We start from the raw sequence: 13,331 nt of genomic DNA on the forward strand, positions 1-13,331 counted from the left end.
GTGGGCAGTACATGAGAATCCTTGCTAGGACTTCGTATGGTCAGTCTTTTTCATGTTTGCCATCCCAGTGGAAATAGGGTGGCATATCATTGCGATTTAATTTCCCTAATGGCTCATAATGTTGAGCATCTTTCCATGTGTTTATTGGCCATTTCTATAAGTTAATTTGTGAAGTGTCTGTTCATATCTTTTGACCATTTCCTCACTGAGTTGTCTGATTTTTTTTTTTTTTAAGTTAAAAAAAGTGCCTATTTGGGAATAGCAAAATTGCAATTCAGGATAAGCAGGCTATGGTGAACAATAGGCAAATATGTCTTATTATTTTTAAGTTGTAAGAGTTCCTTATATATTCTGAATATAGTTTCTTTGTCTGATGATTGTGTTGCAGATGTTTTTTTCCTGCTTTATAGCTTTCCTTTTCGGCTTTGTAATGGGACTTTTTTTTTTTTTTTAAGATTTTATTTATTTATTTGACAGAGAGAGAGAGAGAGAATGAGCACAAGCAGGGGGAGTGGCAGGCAGAGGCAGAGGGAGAAGCAGGCTCCCCACAGAGAAGGGGGAGCCTGATGTGGGACTCGATCCCAGGACTCCGGGATCATGACCTGAGCCAAAGGCAGTCGCTTAACCAACTGAGCCACCCAGGCGCCCTGTAATGGGACTTTCGGAGAGCTAACTTTTCAACCCAACCCCTCCCTTTTGATAAATAAATCATGCTTATTTGTGTCCTAAGAAATTATTGTCTAGCCCAGGGTCATGAAGGTATTCTCCCATCTTTTAGAATTTTAATGTTAAACTATATGGTTTTAAATTAGTTCAAATTTAAATTTTAAAATTTTGACCCATTTTGAGTTAATTTTTGTGTATGATATGAAGTTAGGATCAATGTTTTTTTTTCTTTTTTTCCACATGGGTATTCAGTTGATCCACTTCTGTTTGTCGAAAAGCCCTTTTTTCCCTCCAGTGATTTGCCTTTGTTACTTTACTAAAAATGAATTCACCAAGCATGTATAAGTCTATTTCTGAACTCTTGTTTTCTGCTCCATTGATCTGGTATGTCTCCCTTTACACCAGTTCCAAAGGTCTTGATTACTGTTGCTTCATAGTAAATCTTGAAATCAGGTAGGGTAAGTCCTCCAATTTTGTTTTTTAAAAACTGCTCTGGTTATTCTAGGTCCTTTGCATTTCCATGTAAATTTAATATGAGCTTATTTAGTTTCTACTAAAAAGCCTGCTGCAGTTTTGATTAGAATTGCATTGAATATACAGATCCATTTGGAGAGAATTGCAATTTTAAGAATATTGAATTTTCTAATCCATGAACTTAGTATATCTCTCCATTTATGTAGGTCTTCTTTAATTTCCCCCCGAGTATTTTATAGTGTTCAATGTTAGAGGCCTTGGATGTCTTTTGTTTTTTTTTTGTTTTTTAAGTAAGCTCTATGCCCAGCGTGGGGCTTGAACTCAGGATCCTGAGATCAAGAGTTGCAAACTTTACAGACTGAGCCAGCCAGGCGCCCCTGGATGTCTTTTTTTTTTTTTTTTTTAAGATTTTTTTTTATTTATTAGAGAGAGAGAGAGCACAATCAGGGGGAGCAGCAGGCAGAGGGAGAAGCAGGCTCTCTGCTGAGAAAGGAGCCCAATGCGGGACTCAATCCCAGGAACCTGGGATCATGACCTGAGCTGAAGGCAGACGCTTAAGCGACTGAGCCACCCAGGTGCCCCCCTGGATGTCTTTGTTAAATTTATACATAGGACTTTTACATTTTTTTGGCATGACTGTAAATGGAATTGTTTGTCTAATTTCACTTTCCAATTATTTGTTTCCAGTATATGAGAATTCAGTTGATTTTTAATATGTTATTAACCTTTTATCTTGCAATTTTGCTACATCACTTTGCAAAATCAGAATTTGGTAAATTTACTTACTATATTTAGTAGATTCCTTGGGTTTTTCTGTAAGTAGGGAGGGTTTTGTTCTTTTCTAATCTTTTAGCTATTATTTTGCTGTTTTTCTTACCTTATTTCAGTGGCCAGAACCTCTAGAACAGTGTTGAATAGGAGTGGTAAGAGCAAGTTTCTCTGCCTTCTTCCTATCTCATGGGGAGAAATTCAGTCTTAAACCATTAACTATGATGTTAGCTGTAGGTTTTCATAGATGCCCTGTATCTGAGGAAGTTTCCTACTAATCCTAATTATCTGTGAGTTTTTATCATTATTGGGTCTGAGTTTTTGTCAAAAGCTTTTTTTCCCACATTTATTGAAATGATCATATTGGGGTTTCTTGCTTTATTCTTTTGATATGATAGACTACATTAAGTGGTTATCAAATGGTAAGCAAATCTTGCATTTCTGGGATAAGCCCTACTTGGTCATGTTTTATTACCCTTTTTGTATATTAAGATTAAATTTTTAATATCTTCTGAAGGATTTTGGCATCTATAGTCCTTCGGGTCTTACAATTTTTGGGGGCTAATATCTGTCAGTTATCAGCATTATTCTGGCTTCAAAACATGAGTTGGGCACTGATCCCTCTGTTATTTGAAAAAATTTGCATAGTGTCCTTGAATGTTTGGTAGAATTCACCAGTTAAACCATCTGAGAATGCAGTTTTCTTTTTTGGGAAGGGTTCTATTAATAAAATCAGTTCCTTTAATCATAGGAATATATGGATATTCTATTTTTCATTGAATCAATTTTAGTAAATTTTATTTTCCAAGAAATTTGTTCATTCACATTGTCAGATTTGTGGGCATAAAGTTGTTTTTAGTATTTCTTACCATTTTAATATGTTTAGGATTAGAGGTAATTCTGAGCTGATTTGTGTTCTCTGTCTCTTTTAATCAGTCTCAGAAAGGGTTTGTCATTTTTTTTTTTTTCCCCGAGGAACCAGATTTTGGTTTCATTAATTTTCTCTTATTGTCTGTCTGTTAAAAAATTTCTTTTATATCTGCTCATATCTTTTATTATTTCCTTCCTTCTACTTGTTTACATTGCTTTTTTCCCCTCAGCTGTTATCTTCTTTAGTATTTAGACCCTTAAAATTTAATGTAATTATTGGTATGTTAGAATTAGATTTGCCATTTTATTGTTTGTTTTGTTGCCCTCTCTGTTTTTTATTCTTCTCTTTTCCTGCCTTTTAAAAAGTGAGTAGTTTTTAACATTCTGTTTTCACTTATCTATTGACTTTATGGCTATTCTCCTTTGTTTTTTATTTTTATTTTTCTAAGTAGTCATTCCGGGGATTAAATGTATTTATCTAACTTTCATAGTCTGCTTACAGGTAATATTATATACTTCAGATAAAATGCAGAAGGCTTGCAACTACGTAAGTCCCTTACTCTTACCACACAGACCTTTCTATTTTTTTTTTTTTTTTAAGATTTTATTTATTTGACAGAGAGAGACACAGCGAGCGAGGGAACACAAGTAGGGGGAGTGGGAGAGGGAGAAGCAGGCTCTCCGCTGAGCGGAGGTCTCAGGACCCTGAGATCATGACCTGAGCCTAAGGCAGACGCTTAACGACTGAGCCACCCAGGCGCCCCCAGACCTTTCTATTAAAGTTGTCATAGATATTACATTTATATACATTGAAAGCCCTACTGGACAGTATTACAATATTTGCTTCCAACAGTCTACATATCTTAAGGAGATTTATAGGAAAAATATAATTTTATATTTACCCAGATATTTACCATTCCTGTTCCTCTTCCTTCATTCTTGAAGGTCTAAGTTTCTCTCTAAAATTTCCATTTCATTCTTTTTAAACTGGTTTTTTTCTTCTCTGCTGAGACCTTGTGTATTTTCAGTCATTTCATTTGTGTTTACCTTTGCCTCATGGAACATAGGGATAATAGCTGTTCTAAAAAGTCTTTGTGATAATTTCAGTGTTTGTATCATCTACGATTTGGGATCTGTTGATTATGGGCTTTCCTTTCTTTGAGAATTTGTGAGATTTTCCTAGTTCTTTGTATGTCGAGTGATTTTGGATTACATCCTGGATATTGTGAATTTCATGTTAGGTTCTGTGCACTGTATTTAAATCCCCTGCACAATGCCGGTGTTTGTTTAAGCGGGTCTTCATCCTGATTAGGTTCAAACTACAAGTTCTGTGTGCTGTGTGCACACAGAGGTTCCATTGTTAGATCAGTTTTCAAGACTTTTGCTGTGCTACTTTTGTTTTGTCCTGCAGCTCAGGTGTGAACCTGAGTCTTGTGGGAGTTCATTTATGGAATCACGTGATCCTTACATTCTCCTGCCCATAGCGGCCATTTTTATTACTTCCTTTGGCCAGAGAGACTGGGTTTTGATCAGAGTTAGTTACTGTTTGCTCCTCTGCCTCACTGTGTAACTCCATGTCTGGGCCCACCCTTGGGCAGAGCTGCTAGGGAAGAGTGAACAAAAATGGGGGGAGCTTTTGACTCTCTTCTAAAATCTGTCTACTTTTCTTTTTACTGTCCTCAGGGAGTTGCTTTTTAAAGTCTTTGCCCAGTTTTTAGTTTTAAGTGGGACAGAGGGCCTGTAGTGGGCAGATACTATTTTAGCCAAACTAGAACTCTGGTTTTTGACATTTAGAAATCTTAGATATGTGGTGTATTTTTTTTATAAATTTTTATTTTTTCAAATTATAGTAATACATACAACCAATATATATAAAAGTAGGAACAAAATACCTTGAACCAAGATGTTATCACCATGGTTTGTCTATGTAGCATAGAACTGAAAAGAAGGTGGGATTGCAAAGTTTGGTCCATTTGCTTCATCTATGCGTTACTACCTTTGTCTGGGGTTCCCTAGGAACTGAGAAGAACCTATTTGTGAATGGCATTTGAAGGCCCTGTGGTTAAAAGAAATGTATGTGGGACTATTTCAATCTTATCCTTAAGCCAGCATTTGGACTTTTGTGTTAGTAAATAAATCTGGAGGGTACATCTTCTTCATACCTCAAAGTGGCTTAGTTTTTATTAGGTCCATTCCTTACCAATATCCAGCTGAGACCAGTGACAATTAAGGAACAGGGGAAGAAAGAGACAGAAGGGCATTAGTTTTTAAGTGTAGGGCACAGGTTGGGGTTGCAGTGCATTCCCTTGTCACTAATGGATGTGAGATGAAGGGGAAGCAGAGAGGGAGGTTAGAAGGGTCAGGAGACAAATTTTGTCTAACATTGCTTGTAATAGGTGAACACTTTTGCAGAAGAGGTTCACAGAGGGTGGGGAATGATTTCCTGAATTCTAGGAAGGATGGTGAACAGCTAATACTCGTAAATGTTTTGCAAGGAGCTGCTGATGATTACAATATACTTTGGACCATAGGAGTTGTTCTACTTTGCCAGACTGTGACTCTCTCAAAATAGCTGTAAAATATTTAAAGTGAGGTATATAAGGGGGGGAGGGGGATGGGAGGATGGGTTGGCCTGGTGGTGGGTATTGAGGAGGGCATGTTCTGCATGGAGAACTGGGTGTTATGCACAAACAATGAACACTACATCTAAAACTAATGATGTAATGTATGGGGATTAACATAAGAATAAAAAAAGGAAAAAAAAAGTGAGGTATATAATTACTGTATCTACAGAAAAGTGACAGTAGTCTGTGCTTTCGTTATTATGGTTTAGTATTGATGATGCTAATTTCATAATCCGAATTGAGGAATATTTGATCTTTCTCTGTGGAATGGTTTTAGTAAAAGGAATTATTTGTTCCTTCAAACACACCCCTAAAATTATTTTTTCTTGGGATCTTTTTACTGTTAAATTTTTACATTTCCATTTATTTCTTGGTCTATTAAGTGTATTATACCTTTTTAAAAGATCATTGTGGAAATTTATAGTAAGGTAGAAATACATCTACTTTCTCTCGATTCTCTGTTGCATAGAATTATGCATAACATTTTCTTAAGCAAAAATTCTGAAGAAAATATGAGCAAATTGGACCTAGTTATGTAGTAAAAGAGTAGCATGCATATCTGAGTTGGGTTTATTATGTAAATTCCAGGATAATTTGTATTGGGAAATCTATCACTATAATTTAGTATGCTACTTAAAAAAGAAATACATGGTCATCTTATTAAATACTCAAAAAAAAAAAAGCCTCTGAACAGATTTAGCAGCCATTTCTAAATGAAAATTTTAAGTCAAATAAGAATAATAGGAAACTGCCTAAATGTGGTAAAAGCTATTTACCAAAACAAAACAGCAAATATAACTATTCATAACCTATTTCATTGGTTATGAAATACCAAAGCCATCAGCATGACAGTCAAGGGCAACGTAAAAGTTCCTCCTGTCCCGGCTATTATATAGCTTCGCTTTATTGGTTTGGGCACATAATGTAAGCTTAAATTCTTTATTCCCAGAGGATGTAGATCTAGAAAACCAGAAAGACTCATCTGAGAGACTTAGCACCAATAAGAAAATGTGGTAAAGTGGCTGGGTACCAAGAAGATCGATAAATCAATTACTTTTCTTTATTTTGCAATAAATAGTAAAGAAGGGAAGTAGAACAGAACAGAATGTTTTTCTCATGTTATATATATATGAAATAATTGCCTTACTATGGTTTTAAAAATAAGAGCTTACTGCTTTTGTAAAGCTCAACAAAAAACAGGTATGATCTGTCAGTTTAAAGAGCATTATGAAGATTAAGTGAGATGAAACACATTAAAATTTTCTGGAAAATTATTGGGGCACCTGGGTGGCTCAGTCAGTTGAGCGTCTGACTCTTGATTTTGGCTCAGGTCATGATCTCAGGGTCCTGGGATCGAGCCCCGTGTCAGGCTCCCTGCTCAGCGGGCTGTCTGCTTGTCCCTCTTCCTCTATTCCTCCTCCCACTCTCTTTCCTTCTCTCTCTCAAATAAATAAAATCTTAAAAAAATTTTTTTTGGAAAATTATCAAGCTTCCCTACACAGTGTATTGAGTGAGAAATAGTGGAAGAAGAGAATAGCAGTCATAGTTTCTAAAGAGAACTGGCAGGAAGAAGGAGCCTGCTTCAGAACTGGAGCCAGAATGCCCCCCCGCCCGACACACACTTAAATATGGCTGCTTGACCACATGTGTTTTCTCTTCTTCTTCCATAAAGTCTGCAGTGGTCACACCAGAAGCATGGCAGACGTTAACTCACAGGGAGAAAGATAACAGTGGAGAAGACAGTGAGCAAAAGCTTTTAAGAATTTTCTAGAACCAGAGAGTGAACAGAATGGTAACTGAGTTCAGAGAAAGGTGCAACCTAGTGCCTACAGAGGGCAGATAGAGATGGAGGACAAGTCAGCTGGCCCCAGGAATGTCTTGACAGGCTTCAGAGTGTTTGGTGGCTGCCTAAGACAGAGGTCAGTTCTGCAGCTGAAATGGAAGTTCTTTAAAAATCTGTATCCAGATCTTTTGGAATGTCTTCTCCTGCATCCCCAGCAGACAGGTGACTTCTTCAGTCCTGTTTTTCCTAGAACCAGAGAGGCTGCTGACCAGAACGGTGAAGCTTGGGGCTGAAGATAAAGGGCATATGTGTTAGCATATGTTTGGAAGTGTAGGCCCCTTCACGTCTTCCTTTCTTTTCCGTTCCTCCCCCAAAGCCAGCACCCTGCCGTACACTTCTGTCTGGTAAAAGCGAACGACTTCAGCAAAGAGACCTCTGCATACTGATGTTTGGAGGTCTCTTACTGAAATGTGACTGGGCACATCTGACCATTGTATTAAGAAGCCCATCTGTCAACAGACCTGGCACCCATGCCCATTTTTTTTAGTGCCTTACTCTTAAATATGAAGAAGCAGCCAGGGATCACCAGATATCTGAGGAAAGCCTCAAAAGTGAGAGAGACCCAAAACAAACAATCAGCCAACAAACAAAAAAGAAATCAAATGAGAGACAGAAGAAAATGAAAGAGCAAAAGTACTCCCTTCTCACCCCCTTCCCCCAGTAAAAAAAAATCAGGAGAGTAAAAGACGTTGTGTCCATTAAAAGAAAAGACAGGGCAGTAGGAATAAAGAGTTGAGAATAAGAAAGAGCTTTTGGAAGTTTAAAAATATGATAGTTGGGGGAAAAAAATCCACGGACAGATTGGAATATAAAATTGAAGAGTATTAGGGCAGGGGACTATCATTTTAAAAATCTGAACGTATCTAAATTGTTTAATGTGGGGCACCTGGGTGGCTCAGATGGTTAAGCATCTGCCTTCGGCTCAGGTCATGATCTCAGGGTCCTGGGATTGAGTCCCGCATTGGGCTCCCTGCTCCTCCCTCTGCCTCTCTCTCTCTCTCTCTGTCTGTCATGAATAAATAAATAAAATCTTTAAAAAAAAAATAAAATAAATTGTTTAATGTATGAATATTTAGTACTCGTTTTTTTTTTTTTTAAAGATTTTATTTATTTATTTGACAGAGAGAGACACAGCGAGAGAGGGAACACAAGCAGGGGGAGTGGGAGAGGGAGAAGCAGGCTTCCCGCAGAGCAGGGAGCCCGATGTGGGGCTCGATCCCAGGACCCTGGGATCATGACCTGAGCCGAAGGCAGACGCCTAACGACTGAGCCACCCAGGCGCCCCTTAGTACTCGTTTTTAACTATATTCGTCTGCCATGTTGTTAAGCATAAGGATGATACTCATTATGGATTATTTTTGTTGGGGAAGAAGACAGGCTTGGTTTCACATCGGCTGTTCATGATTGGATTTTGGAGCGTTGCGTTTGTGTTTGGTATTCTGGACATTAGTACAGTATACATTGGTTACAACCTTTCGCAAAATTGGCAGTTTTTCAGGGGTGGAACACAGGCTGTGGGGTTTGCTGGCCCTGCTCAAATCCAGCCCTGCCACCAGATGTGTGGTATTGCTCGGATCACTTCATCTCTCTGATTCTCGTTTTCCTCTTCTGTAAACAGTGTGCAGCGTGTACTATGTGCTCATTAAAAGAAGCCGCTGTTAAAACCACCAAGCAGATGGGCTGGTATATGTAGATGGCGAAGAAAAGCATATATTTAAAGAGTAACAAACAGCACAGTCGTGATGTAACAGGCTGTCCTGAGCTAATAGTGTCACTCACCAGACTGAAAGCCTCTTGCTTCCGGAGAGTCTTGCGTCAGCGTTGCGCAGTGCCTGTCATTGTACCTGGCGCTAGGACACTGCAGACAATGAATGAATGAACCCCTTGGTTGTAACTTTGATTTGTAGTGCTGTTCCCGAGCGCTGGTACTGCTCTCAGTTTCTGAAAACTAAAGACAGTGTGGTAGTGTGTTTATATGTATGTAGGAAATGAAGTTTTCAGAAACTTAAATGTTGTATTTCAATTACAGGCGTCGATTAGCAAGGTAAAAGTGACAGAACCATGGCTCAGTTTCTAACACCTTTTGGAGGTAAGTTTTCAAAGATTTTCCTTTTTTAATGTATTCGAGACCTTTTTCTTTCTTCTTTTCTTTAAAGTAGGCTCCATGCCCAGTGACCCTGAGACCAAGAGTCACATGCTTTACCGACTGAGCCAGCCAGGTGCCCTAAGATCCTTTTTTTTTTTTTTTTAAATTTTATTTATTTATTTGAGAGAGAGCAGAGCAGGAGGGAGGGGCAGAGAGAGAAGCAGACTCCCTGCTGAGCAAGGAGCCTGACTCAGGGCTCCATCCCAGGACCCCCTGGATCATGACCTGAGCCCAAGCCAGACGCTTAACTGACTGAGCCAGCCAGGCGCCCCTCTGAACCCTATTTTTAATATTGTTTCATCTGGATTCCTTGGAAGCAACTCCCAGGCATCATTTCATTTCACCCACAAATATTTTAGCGTGTGTTTCTGAAAGATGTGAACACTCTTAAAGACATAACTATGATACCATTATCATACCTATAAAATTCACAGTAATTCCTTAATATCCTCAACTATCAAGTCAGTGTTAGAATTTCCCTGACAGTCTTCAGACCTTTTTTTGTTATGGTTTGTCGGTTCAATTCAGGGTCCAGACATTGCTCTCAGTTCACGTGTCTCCTGTGCCTTTCACTGTTTTCTCTTCACATTGTATTTGTTAAAGTGACTGAGTCATTTATTCTGTACTTTTCCCAAAGCCTGAATTGGAAGCAGGACATTTGTTTTACTTTATCTGCTTAAAACATATGAATCTGCATAAAATGGTTTTTTTCAGGTAATTTTTCCTAATATTATGATGAAAGTGTTAAATACTAGTTTTGCTTACTGGCCAGGTTTTTGTTTTGTTTTGTTTTGTTTAAAGAGAGGACGCCATTATTATGGCTGCCTTTTGGCAACTGTCTGATCCAGTCATGAGGAGAGTGAGGCACAAATCACTACCCCTCTGATCACATCTGTCAAAGTCCCTGTGGAATTCCAGCACAGAGCCCTGCAAACTTTTCACCACCATTAGCATTATTGTTTTATTTTTGTCCCTCTTCTTAGTTACTGAGCAGGTTTGTGTTCTGTTGTGTTTTTGCTGTTGCTTTAGTTTATAATTCTGGGGACGGATTTCTTTCTTTTTTTTTTTTTTAAAGATTTTATTTATTTATTTGACAGAGAGAGACACAGCGAGAGAGGGAACACAAGCAGGGGGAGAGGGAGAGGGAGAAGCAGGCTTCCTGCAGAGCAGGGAGCCCGATGTGGGGCTCGATCCCAGGACCCTGGGATCATGACCTGAGCCGAAGGCAGACGCTTAATGACTGAGCCACCCAGGTGCCCCATCTGGGGATTGATTTCAACAGGGCAGTAGAAGTTGCAGGATTATGAGGCCTCTGAGAAGGGATCATATCTTTCTTCGGTCACTACGGTGTCTCTGATGTCTGACACAGTGACTGGCATGTAGGAGGCAGCCAGGAACTCTGTTTCCAGCGACTGACTGAATCTCACTCTTCCTGTCACTGTCCGACTGGACAACATGGAGAGGGGAGGCGTGACATTCAGACATTTTTTTTTATTTTTTTATTTTTTATTTTTTAAAGATTTTATTTATTTGACAGAGAGAAACATAGCGAGAGGGAACACAAGCAGGGGGAGTAGGAGAGGGAGAAGCAGGCTTCCCGCTGAGCAGGGAGCCCGATGCGGGGCTCGATCCCAGGACCCTGGGACCATGACCTGAGCCGAAGGCAGACGCTTAGCAACTGAGCCACCCAGGCGCCCCGGCATTCAGACATTTTGCTTTTGTGCCGGTCACATTCGTATTTTGTATGAAACATACATATTGCCTGTTCCCACCTTTTTGGAGAGTATCTGACCTTTTGAAGGTCTTTCATCTATGTAATCTAAAATTACTTTGGATCACACTGAGGAGACCTAGGATGAAAGCGAGGAAGATCTCAGAAGTGAAGGGGCATCTGGTCAGTCTTAGAGCTGAAACTGAAGGAGAACCCAAATCCCATTCTCTTCAGTTTGCCTTTATCTTTTTCCAGGATACCCATTTTTAAACACATCTTTATTGAGGTATAGTTTACATACCATAAAATGCACCAGTTTTAACTGTACAATTCAGTGACTTTTAGTAACTTTACAGAGTTGAGTAATCACCACTACAATCCAGTATTTCAATATTTTTGTCACTCCAAAAAGATTTTCATGGAATCACTTGCGATACGAATTGTGAAACTCTGCTTCATTCCTGACTTTCTCCTGTGACATTTAAAGATTTATTTATTTTTATTTATTTGACAGAGAGACACAGTGAGAGAGGGAACACAAGCAGGCACAGTGGGAGAGGGAGAAGCAGGCTTCCCGCTGAGCAGGGAGCCGGATGTGGGCCTCGATCCCAGGACCCTGGGATATGACCCGAGCCGAAGGCAGACGCTTAACGACTGAGCCACCCAGGCGCCCTCTCCTGTGACATTTAAAACACCTGAGGGGCGCCTGGGTGGCTCAGTTGGTTAAGCGACTGCCTTTGGCTCAGGTCATGATCCTGGAGTCCCGGGATCGAGTCCCACATCGGGCTCCCTACTCAGCAGGGAGTCTGCTTCTCCCTCTGACCCTCCTCCCTCTCATGCTCTCTGTCTCTCTTTCTCTCTCTCGCAAATAAAAATAAATAAATAAATAAAACACCTGAGAATGTAGTTTTAAATTGGATTGTTGCTTGAGTTTATGTAAATAAATGGCTGTTAACTTATATCTCTATATAGTCCTGCTAGCTACAAGATAACGGGATAAGTTTTTTAAAAAAGAATTTGTGCCAGTATCTTTCTTATTTTGGCCTGTTTTACTTTTAATTTTCTAACTTACATGCATAACTTCCAAGGACAAACAGATGTTGATTAATCAAATAATTGATAACCTAATGAAAGAATCTGGAAGTACTAGGGAGATAGTGCATGTGAGCACTTTATTATTCTTTTTGCACTGAATAATTTTTCTTTTCTTTGGTTTATAGGCAGCCTGGATATCTGGGCCATAACTGTAGAAGAAAGAGCGAAGCATGATCAACAGTTCCATAGTTTAAAGCCAATATCTGGATTTATTACTGGTAATTGGAATCAGTATTTTTATATTTTTACTTATCAGTGGTGCATATATCTCTGGAAAATCCATTTTGCAAAGCTAAATGCAAAGCTAAGGTGGGCACATATGACCCAGGTGGACATCTGGGCCTGTATTTTTTCAGTTGCTTTACCTGTACCGCATTCAAACCTGTTTGCATCCCTTTATGGATGTCAAGCCACTTGTTGTGGGCATAACACTTACGGGAGTTGGTAAAGGTCAGTTGACCATATTCTTTTTTTTTTTTTTTAAGATTTTATTTATTTATTGAGAGAGAGAATGGGAGACAGAGAGCATGAGAGGGAGGAGGATCAGAGGGAGAAGCAGACTCCCTGCCAAGCAGGGAGCCCGATGCGGGACTCGATCCCGGGACTCCAGGATCATGACCTGAGCCGAAGACAGTCGCTTAACTAACTGAGCCACCCAGGCGCCCCTGGACCATATTCTTTAAGTAGTAAAGCAATGGACTATGGTCCTTGAGCTAAAATGCTTGTTTAATTCTGATCTTGAACTGGTTTGGGAAATATAAATAAATGAACAGATTCTGAATACTTAAAACAACAGAGTTCTCTTATTGTTCCTTTTGTAGTTTGCGTTTTCTTTTCTTTTTTAAGATTTATTTATTTATTTATTTGAGAGAGAGAGAGAGAGCATGCCCATGAGGGAGGGACGGGGGAGAGGAGGAGGGAGTGGGACAAGAAGACTCTGTGCTGAGCGCGGAGCCTGACGTGAGGGCTGATCCCAGGACCCCGAGATCATGACTCCAGCTGAAAGCAAGAGTCGGTTGCTGAACTGACTGAGGCCCCCAGGTGCCCCTGCCTTTTCTATTATCTTTTCTGTTGGGTTATCCTTCAGGAGATAGCTTTAGGGAAAATGGGATCTAGATTTCCTGGGGACTTGTT

At 39.5% G+C, this 13,331-nt stretch overlaps 1 protein-coding gene across 4 annotated transcripts in view; it reads left to right on the top strand.

Annotated features, from left to right (window-relative positions):
* Positions 1-13,331, top strand: part of ITSN1 (intersectin 1) — a 212,080-nt gene that overhangs the window by 58,194 nt on the left and 140,555 nt on the right. For all 4 annotated transcript variants that reach the window (XM_035017643.1, XM_035017639.1, XM_035017640.1 and 1 more), the window contains exons 2-3: positions 9,275-9,334; positions 12,323-12,415. In XM_035017643.1, the coding sequence (XP_034873534.1) occupies positions 9,307-9,334; positions 12,323-12,415 (121 nt within the window). In that variant the 5' untranslated portion in view covers positions 9,275-9,306. The remainder of the gene's footprint in view (positions 1-9,274; positions 9,335-12,322; positions 12,416-13,331) is intronic.

Source organism: Mirounga leonina, unplaced genomic scaffold (genome assembly GCF_011800145.1).
Source record: "Mirounga leonina isolate KUSES-001 unplaced genomic scaffold, KU_Mleo_1.0 Mir_172, whole genome shotgun sequence".
Taxonomy (NCBI): Eukaryota; Metazoa; Chordata; class Mammalia; order Carnivora; family Phocidae; genus Mirounga; species Mirounga leonina.